We start from the raw sequence: 16,072 nt of genomic DNA on the forward strand, positions 1-16,072 counted from the left end.
GAACCCATGCCTACTCCAGCCATTATAGAATGCTGAATGTTCATGAAAGGTTGGCAAGCAGTCCAGAATACTTAACTGGACTTCGAACAACGACATTAGAGAGATGATAGGGAACGAGTGGTAACCACCACAAGTTTGGGCTGGCTATCAAGGCCAGCCAAAACTGTAGACCACTTTCCCCCATGTAACCCTTCACTCCAACATAAACTACTTCTATTACATAAGAAAAATGCAAATGGTATCTTACTTCAGCAGATTTATCAAGAGGCGTGCAAATCCTTGCATCATGCTGATCTCCAGCTTCGGAATTGTTACTAGCTCATACAAAAGCTTGATAAAAAGAACATGATCTTCTTTGCTAAACTTTCTCCCAAAGAGCCGCAGATACCTAAAATAAAATAAAAACAAGAACACTTTTATACAGAGAACCAAGGTAACCTAGTATGTTCAGTGGAAACCAAAGCAGAAAGAAAAAAGCCAACTAAAGCTTTTATTAACGTAAGGATCAATTTTTTTAAAATAAGAAACAAGAACAAAGACAAGATCCCTGAAATACGAATCCAAAAATATATATCAGTGTTAGGACATCCAGTGTTCCTAAATTAACATCTGGGACAAGGATGCCTGTTTATCATTGCCTTGATAACGAAGAAATATAAGTTCTTGTCAGATGTCACTTATTAAAGAGAAATCAATTCATTAAGCCTTGACACTTGTGAATTCTCCCCAGGTCCTTTGCATCAAGGGAACTGAGCTGTATCCAATATGTTTGAAAACAAACTTCCCTGATCCCAGGATCCATCCCTGGGCTGAAAGGGGAATTCCAATCATGGGAAATTCTGCATTCAGATCAACATTTTGGTGCTGTTTATAAGCTAAGAAAATAAACTGTGAACTGGAGGGTCTCAGATTCAAATCTCAGATCACTTCTGCAAGAAATCCAATAGATGGATTCAGCTGCAACATTCTCTCTTCAGCCCCGAGCGAGATTCAAGGCAGTAATACCTTAAAGACCAATAAGATTTCCAGGGTATAAGCTTTCAAGAGTCATAGCTCCCTTTGTCAGATACAAAGGGGAAAGGAAGCACTGATTCTCGAAAGCTTATAGCCTGGAAATCTTGTTGGTCTTTAAGGTACTACTGGACTCAAATCTTGTTCTTCTACTAAAGACTAACACGGCTATTCAACTGAAACGATCCTCTTAGCCTCAGTCAGCCATCCTGCAAGACAGTGTTACTGATAGGTATCCAACCATGCAGTTCTTCCAGTGGAACAGCACTTCCATTTATGGAAAAGGGGACATCAACTTCTCCCAGTTCCCTCTTCCCACTGCAGACTCCCACTTTGTCCCCTATGCTGTTTCTGAGTTCCTGCTGAACTGCAGGAACAGAATTTCATGGGATTTGGTGGCTGCAGCAGGTGGGGGAAGCAGGAAGGCCCCTAGATGAGAAGGCTATGGTTAGTTGAATAATATGCCGGTAATACTAAACTGCATTACAGTGCTGCTCTAAGGTTTAGAGATAACATAAGTGAAACACTCTGAACACAAAAAGCTGAATAGTACAAGTTCAGTTCCTTTGTAGTTTTATTGTGTGGTAAGCAGGTAGGGGCCCCACATTCTTTTGGGGAGTTGATTTTACCCCTGGAAAATAATGCCTGATCTAGTCCACTGCTGCCTAGGTTCTCTGCTGCAGACTTAATATCCAGTTTTATGCTAAATATGCTAACATAAAGGCTTGCCCCCTCTCTCCAAAAAACAACAAAATAGCACACAAAGGGCTACTAAATTCTATCGGCCTTCTCTGCAAGCACCTCTGTCAGGCATGCACAGTCCACCCCCCCCCCCAAACATTTCATGGAAAGTATGTGGCACTGGCACAATCAGAAACATTCCACAGGCACTCTTCAGAGCAATTTCTACAGCCAGCGAGAAGTACCCTTGGCAGAAGTCAGCTAATGCTGGGAGTAGGAAAAGGAGGGTAGAGGCTAAACTTTACAGGGAAGGAAATTGTTTCTTCTCCTTCACTACAAGCACTCATTTAAATCAGAATAGCTGTAAGACAGCCACAGCAAGACAAGGTATGCAGACGATGCAGTAGCAGTTGCATGGCAATCAAAGAGGGATATTTATTCTATTTATTTATTTAAAATATGTACATCCCACATTACCCCTTTTGACCCAAGGTGGCTAACAAAGTAGCAACAGCTTCATGATAGGTTAGAGTTTATTTTGCTATGATGTGTTAATGAGATGCTGTAGTAAAAAAAAAAGTTGAACACTATATATTTGGATTGATAAAATGCAGTAACCAAGATCCACGTGGGTATTCTACTGAATCTACACAGATGGCTGAAATGGCATGACCAGTGTTCAATAAAAGAGGATGGCATGAGATAAGAAGAGTGAAGGATGGTTGTAACACAAAGGCAGCAGAAAAGGAGGAGGAACTGCACTTTCCTTTGATGAGAATATTTTCATGAATGCTTAATGAATAGCCAATACTTATGGAAGAGAAGACAGAAAACCATTGTCTAATGTCATAAGTCGGCTGCGACTTGACGGCACTTCACACACACACACAATGTCACCTAGCAGCAGGAAAAGAGGAAGACCCTACAAGAGATGGATTTACTCAATAAAGGAAGCCACAGCCCTCAATTTGCAAGATTTGAGCAAGGCTGTCAAAGACAGGACATTTTGGAGGACTTTGATTCATAGGGTCACCATGAGTCAGAAGCGACTTGACAGCACTCAACACACACAATGTCACCCACAGAAACTAGAAAACAAATTTAAAAGGAGATCAGCCCACATTGGAGGCATGTTTTCATCCAGAAAGCCTGAAGCTGAAGAACAACTTGCCAAAAAAAAGAAAAGAATACTGGACAAAATTATTCAAAGCTTTGAGGATCCAGGGAGTGTTTGAGGGCTTCTCAAGGAAGACTCTTATGATTGAACTATCTACTCCTTCAATGAAGCATTTACTACCTCTAGTACCCAGCCAGGCAGTCTCTTCCAGCTAGGAACTAAGAGCCACAAAAGCCAAGAGTACAGAAACACTAAGACATCTCCCTCTCCCCAAGCATCGTGTCACATTCTTAGGCTGCAACAATTAAACTTCATCCCAACAACCATAATAAGACTATGCTCCGAAGATGTACTGTAATTCTTGAATCTACGTCATTGCAGATACACGCGATGTTATCTGTAAAGTGCTTTGCAAAAAGATTACAGTAGACAGCAGAATGCCCTCGGTTAACAATATTGGGGTTAAAAGAAAGAATCCGTTCACCATTTGGAGCAGCTCCACTGGACAGCTCTCCACAAATGCAATGATGGTGGTGAAACATGTTTGCATCACTGCCACAGAACAAGGACAAAAACTTTCTAGATTGTGTTTGGTTATAATTTAAAGTGAATTTGCTCCATATGTGCTGTAGTTTATTCATCCACTTATGTATGTCATTGACTCTAACTGCTTAATAAACCCAGGAATAATATGGGTTTTATGAGCAAGGCAGCAATAACGTCTACCACCCCAGTCAACCCGATTCCACCTAATGACCAGAGTATTGACAGAAGCACTCGCCATGTCAATCAGTAACTCAGCAAGCTGTCAAGAACCCATCTGTTTACCCCCAGAAAGAGACCATCTTAGCTGCCTACCCCACCTTTGCCAAGTGTCTGAAGTCTGAATTTCTCCAGGTAAATGGCCAGGCCATGACAAAGAAAATGTAGAGACTTTTTCTATTCCCATACCAATCTAAACTTGGCCAACGTAGAAATATTAATGCACAGTATGGCCTTCTTTAGGTATAGGAAACCAAGGTATTGAGGAACCACTACATTCCACTTTGTCAAGGTAGTCACAAATTCTCAAATTACACCATTCAAAGGGAATTTGGCATGAATGCTGAAGTCCTCCAGAATTAAGACTCCTGGGGATCTCAACATCAATGCTGAGACCATCTAATACTCTAAGTAGGGAGAATATTAGACAGCAGGGAGGGCAGTATACAAACAGAATCCCTGATCTGTCTCATACTTCCAACACCAGGTACACTTGAACTTACTATGATCCAGCAACTGGAGAGGGGAATGGTGGAATGACAGGGCACACTCATTCTCCCACTCCAGTCTCTACTCACAGTTTCTTTCCTTCCTTCTTTTTTTCCTTTCAAATAAAACTTGTGAAGCAGCCAATACTCTGAACCTCTTAGGTCTGCAAGATACAACTGTGATTTGTGAGACAACAGAAGCTGACTCAGCAATTCTTTCAACCAGCAGGCATTCTTCAGCCATGATTTTAAGCACATCAGCTTTTCTAGTTAAGGGAGAGCAGAGAGATGCATATAGCTTGTTTGCAGTATCATCAGTGCTAAATACTCTTTCAAATGGTACTGATGCAGCTGGAATAGAGAGCTTTCTGCATCCAAAAATCTACATTCTCCATATCTCAAGAAAGAAGGCTTAAGAATTAAACACACACCACCTCAGAGGGTGGTGGAGTCCCCGTCTTTGGAGGTCTTTAAGCAGAGGCTGGATGGCCATCTGTTGGGAGTGCTTTGATTGTGGGATCCTGCATGGCAGGGGGTTGGACTAGATGGCCCTTGTGGTCTCTTCTAACCTTGAGAGCTTGTGAATAGGGAAGGGGTTGAAATACCACACAACAAACCCCACATGGAATCTGGAGCTCAGAAAGAACATTTCACATGCCTTTGTGATCAGCTACGTCCCCCTAAAGACACTGAGAGGTTAAAAGTATGCTTTTCAAAGTCACTAAAGGAGTAGGTTATTGTTTTAAAGACCTTTTCTCTGTTTTTTCAGCCCTCATTATTTCTAATTCTTCAAACACAGAATCAATTTCGTTGTACATTAAGGGCAACACCGGCATAAAAAGACTTTGGCTCAGCTTACTGTTACATGGTATCCACCATGTTCATAAAATGTTATTACATGCAAGTTGTAGATTAACTGCAGCCCTCCACCTAATGCTTCCCCTGAAGATCTCTATGCAAAACAAGTTATACACCCTTGCACTAGGCATGAAACAGGAGTGTCAGCATGCAAATATGCTATCAGTTGCCGGTCCCTGGAGGCAGCCTTATTTGTTTCTCTTCGGCATGTCACACCAAAGGCTGAACTGGAGGAGCAGGTCTGAGTGGTTTCCAAATACTATTTCAACATTCATTAACTGCAGGGTACATTTCAGTTCCTTATTCATAGCCAGAGCTTTCTCTTTTTATTAAATTATAAAACACACCTTTCTGAAGAAGCTATTCCTAACTTGCAAGATGCCACCTGTACAGTTGTGGGGAAAGCTCTCTGATGATTAAAACTGAGTGTCTCTTTTAAATGCAGCTTGTTCTGCTATAACAAGGTAGCTGTCTTCCTGAAGATGACTGCGTTATACAAGGTCATGTTGGAACAGGGCAATTGACCCTTAAGAAACAATGGGATAGGAGCAGGAGATGTCCCTTCCAAACAGCACGTTTGTGGTGGAATCCTCTTGTGGCACACCACAAGGTGGGCACCAAACACAAACCCCTACCTTCTACACCGCCGGCTTCTTCAGCACAAACCACATTCTATCCAGTGCATTATGACAACTGTTGCCCTTTTCTTCAATTATATTTTAACTGATTCACCATTCTAAAAAATCGTGTTCTAGTGGAATAAACTGTACATATCCCTACAGGAAGAGTTTTTTTTCATGACAGTCCTCATGGATACTAACAGCACCTTTCTTAAAAAGGTAAAGGTCCCCTGTGCAAGCACCGGGTCATTCCTGACCCATGGGGTGACGTCACATCCCGACGTTTCCTAGGCAAACTTTGTTTACGGGATGGTTTGCCAGTGCCTCCCCCAAGCACCTTTTTAGGGCTCTCCCAAGTACTGTTCCTCATGTGCCATACCACCCCACTCAGCATATTTCTAACACTGCTCTGCCCAGAACCCTTATAGGTATTACATCTAAAGACACTAATACCAAAGGGGAGCCACTAGTCATCCAACTTGTTGACATGAGGACAGTACACCCCACACAGATAAGCAAAGAAGACCCCTACCTCAAACCGTAACTACCACAAAAGTTTCTCTATGTGCACCTATGCCTAATCAGCGTATTACTGCAATAGTCCTACCTGCCTCTCTTCTGCCTCTCTCCCTCAACAGCTCCTAGAAGAAGCAGAAAGCAGTGGATATGCTGGCAGGAAACTGAACCCGCAGCTGCAAAGATCCCTGGAGTGTGTTTGTTCCTACAGTTCACACGACAACCCTCCTTGCAGTGGAGATGGTCATGCTCCCTTTGTTTCTCCCGTGTTCCACATGTGGGTGACAGCAGACTGACGTGAGTGGTTGTGGCCACTTCAGGATGCACTGGTTGGTTGTTTCTATTTTGACACGGCACCCATCAAACAGCACAGGTGAGCATACTACTACTACTACTACTACTATTATTATTATTATTATTAATAATAATAATAGTGTGCTGTCAAGTCACAACCAACTCATGGCAACCCCGGGACCATGGGGGTTTCAAGGCAAGAGATGAGCAGAGGTGGTTTACAACTGCCTTCCTCTCCATAGATTTCTGCCTAAACTGAATACCAGAACAAGAGGAAATCTTTACTCAGTTCAAATGTAACGCCCATGTCTTGTGTGTTAATGGGTTCCCTCCTCCCCATCACATACCCAGATTCCCTCCTTCAGTTTACAATTCTGCTTTCTAGATACATTTCTTTCCCTCCCTTCCTTGTCAAACAATGTAAAACAGGAGGGGGGGAAGTACAAAGGAGAACAGAGCATGTGAACCCACAGCATGTTCTTAAGCAGGAAGCCATGGTTTGGAGGATCAGGAATGAACCAACTCACTGTAGAGTTGTTACAAGCAGTTTCTTTTTTAAAAAAAACATCCCATTAACTGACTGAATAGCAATGGTGAATAGTATGAGTTCAAAAGGAGACTAGATGAATCATGAAAGACAGGAATGCCAACAGCTGCAGATATAAAATATACTGGGATAGCTGCAATAGTCTGAGCTAAGTAGTGCTAATTTTAATATAGCATAAGCTTTCGCAGTTTACTGCCTACTTATTATTAATTATATTTTTATCTTACCCTCCTTTCAAGAACCTGAAGGCAATATACATGGTTTTCCCCAGAAAACATTTTTACCTCAAGGCAAGGTAAACTGTGCCCTGACCTGGATGGCTCAAGCTAGCTCAATCTTGACTGATCTCGGAAGCTAAGCAGGGTCAACCCCGATCAGTACTTGGATGGGAGGCCACCAGGAAAGTTCAGGGTCAGCACACAGGGACAGGCAATGGCAAACCACCTCTGAACGTCTCTTGCCTTGAAAACCCTACCGGGTCGCCATAAGTCGGCTGTTACTTGACAGTTCTTTCCACCACCAAGGGAAACTGAATGTGGATCTCATAGTCACTATATACACTGGCCTCTTCAAGGATCCATACCCATTGCTTAGAACTGTGAGCCTGTTAAAGAGACAGCCATAGATAGGCAAATTAAATTGCTATAAGCCACCTTGAGCCCATCATAGAGCTTGTGCTGTTAGGAGAGCTCCAGGGACTCCTCAATGAAACTAGATCATCCTTATTAGTCTGATTTCAGACCCAATTTTCATACAAAAACTTTGCTGAACTTACTGGTTGATTGCAGAGGTTGAGACATAATAAAGGAATGGGGTCCTACTGATTCTTCTGAACCATTCAGTGGCTTTAGATATTAGACTGTGGTACTCTTCTAGCTAGTACTCATCTGGCAAGCTGAGGATTGGTGTTTAAGTACATGTCCTCCACTGTTAATACTAAGAGAAGTTCCAAAAGCTGGTGGCAGAGGACTACTCATTCATCCCATGGGAGTTGTCCTGCGGGGTTCCACAAAGTTTAATTTCATTCCCCACACTCTTTAACATCTACACAAAACCAATGGGGTGGGTGGAAATAACAGTACACAGATGATTAACAGCTCTTTTTCAGAACCAAGTATGCGGATAGAAATTCTGAACCATTGTCTGAAGCTACTAGACTGGATGAAGGTGAACAAACTGAAGCTGCATCCAGACAAGATAAGGTGGTCTGCCTATTCTGAATCAGGATGCAAGAATCTCAGATTGGACAATGGAAGCAGGAATCTCATGGACTAGCTGGATCCAGCCACATATCCCAGTATCCTGTGTCCCAGACAACTAGCCTGACCCAACAAACATCAGATGGTAAACCACACCACCTGATCATCCCATTACTTAACCAAAGATATAGTAATCTTGTAAGAACAAAATGAGAAGTAAATTGCATCACAATGCACACTTGAAAGGATTAACACCAGCGGGTACTACCACTGTCTAAAGCACTGGTTCCCAACCGGGGGTCCGTGGACCCCCAGGGGTCCGTGAGAACTAAATTAAGGTCCATGAAACAAAGTTATAAACCCATAATAAATTAATATTTTCAATTAAAAGTTCTCTATTATAAAAATATATATTCAAATATTATTCTAAGTTTAATGTTTAACTAACAGTTATGATTAAAGTTTATTTTCAAATTCTTGGAATTTTTATTTTGAACCTTGGGGTCCCTGCACCGAACTAAAAAGTCCTAGTGGTTCCTGGTCAAAAAAAGGTTGGGAACCACTGGTCTAAAGTCACAGGACTTTTCAGAAGCCAGGCCTTTTTCTTGGGCAGTGGCTCAGCATGTTTGATGGCATCACCATGTAACTGCCGTCAGAATGAAAACAGGCCTCCCAGTAAACAGTGTGAAGTATAGCAGCAGATGGCTAGAGGAAAAACAGTGTCACTCTATGTCTAGTCAAGTTCAAAATGTTTCATAAGGCAACCACGTAAGTCATTTTATATCTTTTCACTGTAACTCTACCTAAGAATTTTTCTGGGTAAACAAAGTCACTTATGACACCCTGACGACACTTACCAACAGCAGACTTGCAAAAGGAAATAAAAATATTAAATTACAAGGTTATGCTGTGCCTATTTTGAATTACGTAGGTGAACAGTTGTGCAATCTGTATATATGTATTTAAGCCAGCTTCTAACATCCCATCAGATTAGGGCCCAAGAAAGAGAAGGAAGGACACAGCCGTACTACAGGATCAGGCTTGATTCCCAGTGACCTGAATCACCCAGGAAATATAAGTTTCATCCCCCAACCTGTCAGTGTCCTTGAAGCCACTCTTTTGGTTTCTCTTTCCCTGATGTCCTTTTAAAAAAGTGAATAGTTCCTATTCACTGTTACAAGGAAAATGAAATGCTGCTGTTCAAGACATGTGTAGTGAGGGCTGACACACTGTGCCAGCTGACACACTGGCAAGAATCCTATGTCCCTCTGTGCTCAGAGCACACAAAGATGCACTGAACACCATGGATTCCAACAAGCCCCCACCCTATACCGATGGTCATTTTGCTACCCATATATTAATCAAAGTAAGAGCTGGAAGGTATATGCAAGCCTTCATTATGTTGAATTTTTTCCCTGTGGAATTTATTTATTTAAAACATTTATTAGCCACCTTTCTACCTTACAGTTCTCAAGACAGCTTACAATATAAATAAAATAATGGTTCTAAAACACACAAAAGACGACAGTTTAAAATCTCAAGTAGGATTGCCTATGAAGAAAAACCTAAATTAGTCAAATGCAGTCCTAAATGAAACAGCCTCCAGCTGCCTCCTGAGGATTGAAAGTGAAGGGGCCAGGCACACCTTCCTGAGGAGGCTGTTCCTTAAATGTGGGGCTGCCACTGAAAAGGCCTTCTCTCACGTGCCCACCAGACAAGCTTGTCTGATTGGTGGGACAGTCAGGATTCCCTTTCCCTGTGATCTTAATTCCCAGACAGGAACATATGGATGAAGACGGTCCTTCAGATACCCCAGTCCCAAACCATGTAGGGCAGGGGTGTCAAACATAAGGCCCATGGGCTGGATTCGGCCCCTTGAGAGCTCTTATCTGGCCTGCAAGGAAGCCACCCACTCCACTCTCAATCTGGGCTGGCAAGGCATGGCTCGGCCCCCACCAATTGACATTTATGTCATATCCGGCCCTCGTAACAAATGAGTTCAACACCCCTGATGTAGGGCTTTACAGGATAAAACCAACACCTCAAGTTGGGCTTGGGACCAGATCCCTAACCAGTGTAATTGCTTTAGTATTGGGGTCACATGCTCCTGGTAGTTAGATCTGACCAACAGTCTAACCAAAGCATTCTGCACTAGCTGCAGCTCCCAAACACTCTTCAAGGGTAGCCTCAAGCAGAGCTTGCTGCAATAGTCCAGACTAGATGCAACTAAGGCATGGATCACTGTGGCTAGATCTGACTGAACCAGGAACGAATGCCCCAGCAGATGCTGGGTGAATGTGCTCCGGGCCACCACACCCACCTGGTTTTCTAAGGTGACTGCTGTGTCAAGCAGTACTGCCAAGCAGCAAGCCTGGCTTTTCAAGGGAAATATAACCCCATTCAAAACAGGAGAGATCTCAAGGCCCTGGCCTGCCTTTCTTCTACCCCAGAGAACCTTTGTCTTGAGTGCTTGGTAAAGACACTTTCCCTGCAATGAGGCACACCAATTAAATAACTAGATCATTTAGTACCGTCGTCTGAAAAATAGCTGGGAAGAACAGTTCATCATTCAAGGATAAGCAACCACATGTTTCTACTTTTATAAAGGAACCAAAGAATAAATCCATGCTAGTAATGAAAATGGAGCAATGGTGATGAATCAGATTTGTGCGGCTGCTGAAGCATAGAGCTAGTTCTAGCAGAGCCACTTGTACTAGCATTAAGGTTTTCATTATAAGCTTAAAGATTAAAATGCTAGCAGTTATCCAAGAGAACTTTGCTTCCATCCTCCCCCTACGAACAACACATCTGTAAGCAGCTGAATATCACTGTTCGTTTTTCAATGCCGCTCACACTATTCTGTTCAGAGTATTAAAAATTACTATGCCTGTGAAGCTGGGAATGATCTGGGAGCATCAAATACTGTGTCTCTCTTTTATAGGTAAGTGGGTATGGCTGAGAAACCACTTAGAGCTCCTGCTAAGCCACTCTGAACTGTCTAACAGGAAGAACAGAATATCATAAATGACAAGAAAAATGTATTTGAATGCCCCCCCCACAAGTTCATAAGACCGAGGCACAACACAGAAATTCAGCTTTTTGTAAACTTGCCTTTTTTTCTGGAAATACCACAACACTGTGAAACTAAATTGAAAACAGGCAATCGATTTTCCCTTCCCCATTAATCTTTTATCTTAGTTTTCTGACTTTACCTATATGAAATGTTAATGAAATTCATCCTCTTGATCAATTTATTTTAAGACTCTACAGAGATTAGATAATGAAATATCCAAAAATGCTCAAATAAGACTGTAGGTTCACAGGAAAAGCCCACTGTTCCAAGAACTGTATAGTTCTTAGAAGTTGTTCAGGTGGTTAATCAATAAATATTATCACCCTGAAAATTAACAGGGCGACATTACCTCTTGCAGAAAACAGTATCTCTCATGCCTCTAATAAAGACGACAGCACCCAGTCAAGCTTACAATAATAAGCAGCCAATTAGGCCTACACTCTATAACAACTGGTTTTCTTTCTACTCCAGACTAATACAGAAATACTCAAAGAATTCTCAGGAGAGAAGGCACAGTGGCCTCAAAAATGTTTTATCAGTGTTCCAGAAGACAAACACATCCTTGAACTAGAAGCATGTGCCTTTGCTCTTGCAGCACACACTTGTAACTTTTGTACATGTATAAAATTTTGCTAACAAAGCAGCTAGCACAAGGCTTGTATGGGAGATGGAGAGCAGGAGACTGAACTTCCTACATTCAGGTTTGCCACGTGCAGTCTGTCTCTTTGGGGCTAGAAATACTGCCATGTCACCATCTGATCTCAAAAGTCCTGGGCAGATCCACAGAAGTTCTAAAGTCACTGAACAAAACCTGTATGCTAACCTCAGCAACACAAATACTAAACTATTTTTAGGAGCAATGAGCTGAGCATGATTCACTAGCTGCATAACTAGGAAGCTCAGGAAATGACTATCATCACTAAAGTTAACAACAAAAACTCTCTTCTTCCCAAAGTCCAAATAAGTCTTGGCAGCCTTGAAAGATGAAACTTCCCAAACACAAGCCCACACTGGTGATTGCACAAACTGCAGACGCAATAGCTTGTTCCTAAGAGAAGAATCCCTGAGGCACATGGTCCAGGCAAAAAAAAAAAAAAACCTTCAAAAACAGACATGGAGCCTTACAACTACTCAAAGCCCAGCCCACCCCCTTGGTGCTGGTGTCACTTATATAAATAGTGCCAAAGCCTAGAGAAGCTGGAGTAATGCAGACAGGGGCAGACAATGGCAGACACATGGCATGGACCTCAAATGCCAGATGTAAAAGGAGTGGAACAAACTAATCTGTCTAATTTAGTCTAGGGCAGGGGTCTGCAAACTGCGACTCCCGAGCCGCATGCGGCTCTTTGGCCCATTGAGTGCGGCTCTCTGCACTTGGTTCGGAGCCCCTGCTCTCGCGCCCACTCGCGCCAGCAGCCGGGCTGTGGAGCGGCGCGCCTGAGAGAGAGAGAGCGAGAGAGAAGGCGAGCAGGCGCGCTGTCTCTCCCTCCCCCCGCCGTAGAGAATGGCCATGCCCCCCTTTCCCTTGCCCTCAATGGTTGGGAGGCTAAAGCCTCCCCTCCCCTCTAGCCGCACGATTGCTGGGCGGGCGGCTCGACAGTTCCTGCCCCCCACCCGCCCATCAGCTGTTGGGCGGGGCAGGCTTCCTTTGGTAGACCTGGCATCCGGCTGAGTCCCATTGGGAGGCCATGTCTACCCACTGGCTTTCTTGGTGGTAGACCTGGACTCCGAGGAGGGGAAAAAGTCCCCCTTCAGAGGCCAGGTCTACCCATTGGCTTCTATGGGCCTTCGGAGGCCAGGTCTACTGCCAAGAAAGCCAATGGGTAGACCTGGCCTCCTAATGGGACGCAGCCGGAGGCCAGGTCTACCAATAGGCTTTTATGGCAGTAGACCAGGCCTCCAGACGAGGACTCCGGACGGGGAGGGGGAAATGGCAGGGACTTACAATTTAATTTTTATCAATAAGATCACTATTAAGTATGATATCAAGTTTTATTCAGTGTACCTATAGTTTAATTAAGACTTAAAACTTTAATTAAAGTTTGTTAAGTTAATAAACAGTGTACCTACCTATATAGTTTAAGAAATTTGGCTCTCAAAAGAAATCTCAATCGTTGTACTGTTGATATTTGGCTCTTTTGACTAATGAGTTTGCCGACCCCTGGTCTAGGGCAGTTCTGGAATCTGGGTACCACCAGACACTGCCTGGAACAGAGGCAAGCAGCCCCCTTTTTTCACGTGCCTAACTATGGGAAGGGGAGCACAGTTTTTATTTATCTTCCTTAAATCACCAGAGATTTGCTCCAGGCTATAGGTTAACATGAGTAATCACAGGATACCCTGAGGAGTAGAACTTTCAGAAAGTTTTCCTCTCTGCAAGTGATGGACTTATGCCAGCCACACAACTCCCTTCTTCAGTTAACAATGTTTTACCTGGAGGTTCCCAAGAACTTTGCTAATAGCAGTAGCGTCTTTATTTTTTAAAAAAGTTGTTTGAATGTTCCTTAATGTTTTAAGTGTTGTTACTTGCCCTGAGCCTTCAGGCCTAGGGTAGGTTAAAATCCAAAACACACGAACACATGTACTGACGACATGCTATCACCTGACAGAGCATGGAGGCACAGAGAATCTCTTCGCCCACACCAGAACAATACATACCTCTCCAATACTTATTGCTTTTCTCTGTGATACCCATACTACTTAACAGCAGCAGGTCCTATTGCTAAATAAAAAGGTATAAAATAGGTTTGTTCAAACTAAAACAGAGCCTGGTATTTATAAACCAACGTGAAAAGCTAGGCAGAGTACAATGCTAGTTTCCCAAGCACCACAGTACAAGCCTAAGCAGGTACCTTGTGGCACCTTAAGCTAGTTTTTATTCTAGAACAAAAGAAGCGCACACCAGAATAAAAACCATGTTGCCACTGGCCTCCTGCCCATTTTTGCTGCAACAGAACCACAGGGCAACTCCTCTGGAATTGCCACTATGGATGGAAGTACAATCCCAAACATATTTCACTGTAAGGGCACCTCCCAATGAGATCAATACCACTTCCTTCCGAGTAAATATGGGAAGGATCAGGGCGCAAGCCCTTTAAGTTATATGACTGGTCGTTTATTATTAGGGAAATCAACGGTTGGCATTGTAAGGTGCCACTGGCCTCCCGTTTCCGCTAGCTGCAGAGGGATAATAAACTCTGCAAAAAAAAAAAACCACGTTGCTCTCTGTAGCCAGCAGTTAACGGAGAAAGAGCCCCTCCTATATAACCACCCAGCCCTAAGTGGGGGTTAGAGGGCAGGAGGATACCCCCGAGGGCCTTATGCAGTCCCCCCCCCCCACCACACTCACGTGGAGAGCTTCCTGGTCCAGAAGAGGCCTCCGGGCCACAGCTCCTGAAGCTGAACGGCTCGGCTCAGGTTGATCTTGATCTGGGCGAGGAGGCGGCCCGCCTCGGCCTCCAGCTGGTCGCCGTAGGGCAGCAGCTTATTGTACACCAGCTCCTTCTGCACCGGCGGCGGCGGCTCGACGCCGGCCGGGGCCCCGGCCATGGCCGCCTCTCCCCGCGCCCCGCTCGACAGCTGGCCGGCTCGGCTTCTCTGGCCCTTCCCTGGGCCGGCTCGGCTCGGCCCACCCCGCCGCTCGCCTCGCCTCGCCTCGCCTGCCGCCTCCCCGCCCGCCGGCCGGGCTCCCTCGGCCGTCTGTCACACAGCGGCGCCTGGTGACGAAGCCGCGCAGCGAACGAGCCAGCCAACGAGCGCCGGCCTCGTTGCTACCGCCGCCGGGCGCTGCTGGCAAGGGGGCGGGCGGGCGGGCGGCGCGGAGGTCACTTCCGCTGGGGGGGGGGGAGAAGAGGAGGAGGAGGAGGGTGGCTGCACTCGTCTGGTTTGTGGGCTTCCTAGAAGCCAGTGTGTGAACAGACTGTTGGCCAGTGTGTGAACAGACTGATGGACCTGATGGGCCTGGGTCTGATCCAGCCTGACTCTTCTTATGGCTGCCAGCTTGGAGGACTTTAAGAGGGGAATGGACATATTCATGGAGGAGAGGGGTATCCATGGCTACTAGTAAAAGTGGATGCTAGTCATGATGCATACCTATTCTTTCCGGGAACAGAGGAGCATGCCTATTATATTTGGTGCGGTGGAACACAGGCAGGATGGTGCTGCTGCACTCGTCTTGTTTGTGGGCTTCCTGGAGGCACCTGGTTGGCCACTGTGTGAACAGACTGCTGGACGTGATGGGCCTCGGTCTGATCCAGCCTGACTCTTCTTATGACTGCCAGCTTGGAGGGCTTTAAGAGGGGAGTGGACATATTCATGGAGGAGAGGGGTATCCATGGCTACTAGTAAAAGTGGATGCTAGTCATGATGCATACCTATTCTTTCCGGGAACAGAGGAGCATGCCTATTATATTTGGTGCGGTGGAACACAGGCAGGATGGTGCTGCTGCACTCGTCTTGTTTGTGGGCTTCCTGGAGGCACCTGGTTGGCCACTGTGTGAACAGACTGCTGGACGTGATGGGCCTCGGTCTGATCCAGCCTGACTCTTCTTATGACTGCCAGCTTGGAGGGCTTTAAGAGGGGAGTGGACATATTCATGGAGGAGAGGGGTATTCATGGCTATTAGTTAGAATGGATACTAGTCATGCTGCATACCTGTTCTCTCTAGTATCAGAGGAGCATGCCTATTATTTTGGGTGCGGTGGAACACAGGCAGGATGGTGCTGCTGCAGTTGTCTTGTTTGTGGGCTTCCTAGAGGCCCCTGGTTGGCCACTGTGTGAACAGACTGCTGGACTTGATGGGCCTCGGTCTGATCCAGCAGGGCCTTTCTTATGTTCTTATGAGGAGGGGAAGATGGCTCTGAGCTGGGGAGGGAAGGACGGGGAAGGTCCCTGGCTGGGGGCCAG

The 16,072-nt window shown here is 44.8% G+C and overlaps 1 protein-coding gene across 1 annotated transcript in view; it reads right to left on the reverse strand.

The window, feature by feature from the left end:
- PSME4 (proteasome activator subunit 4) overlaps nucleotides 1-14,682 on the reverse strand; it is a 100,168-nt gene extending 85,486 nt beyond the window's left edge. The window contains exons 1-2 of the mRNA XM_056853856.1: nucleotides 14,516-14,682; nucleotides 248-388 (exon numbers count right to left, since the gene is read on the reverse strand). Of these exons, the coding sequence (XP_056709834.1) occupies nucleotides 248-288 (41 nt within the window). The 5' untranslated portion in view covers nucleotides 289-388; nucleotides 14,516-14,682. The remainder of the gene's footprint in view (nucleotides 1-247; nucleotides 389-14,515) is intronic.
- Between the last annotated feature and the right edge of the window lie 1,390 nt (nucleotides 14,683-16,072).

The sequence above is a fragment of the Euleptes europaea genome, chromosome 7 (assembly GCF_029931775.1).
Source record: "Euleptes europaea isolate rEulEur1 chromosome 7, rEulEur1.hap1, whole genome shotgun sequence".
Classification (NCBI taxonomy): domain Eukaryota; kingdom Metazoa; phylum Chordata; class Lepidosauria; order Squamata; family Sphaerodactylidae; genus Euleptes; species Euleptes europaea.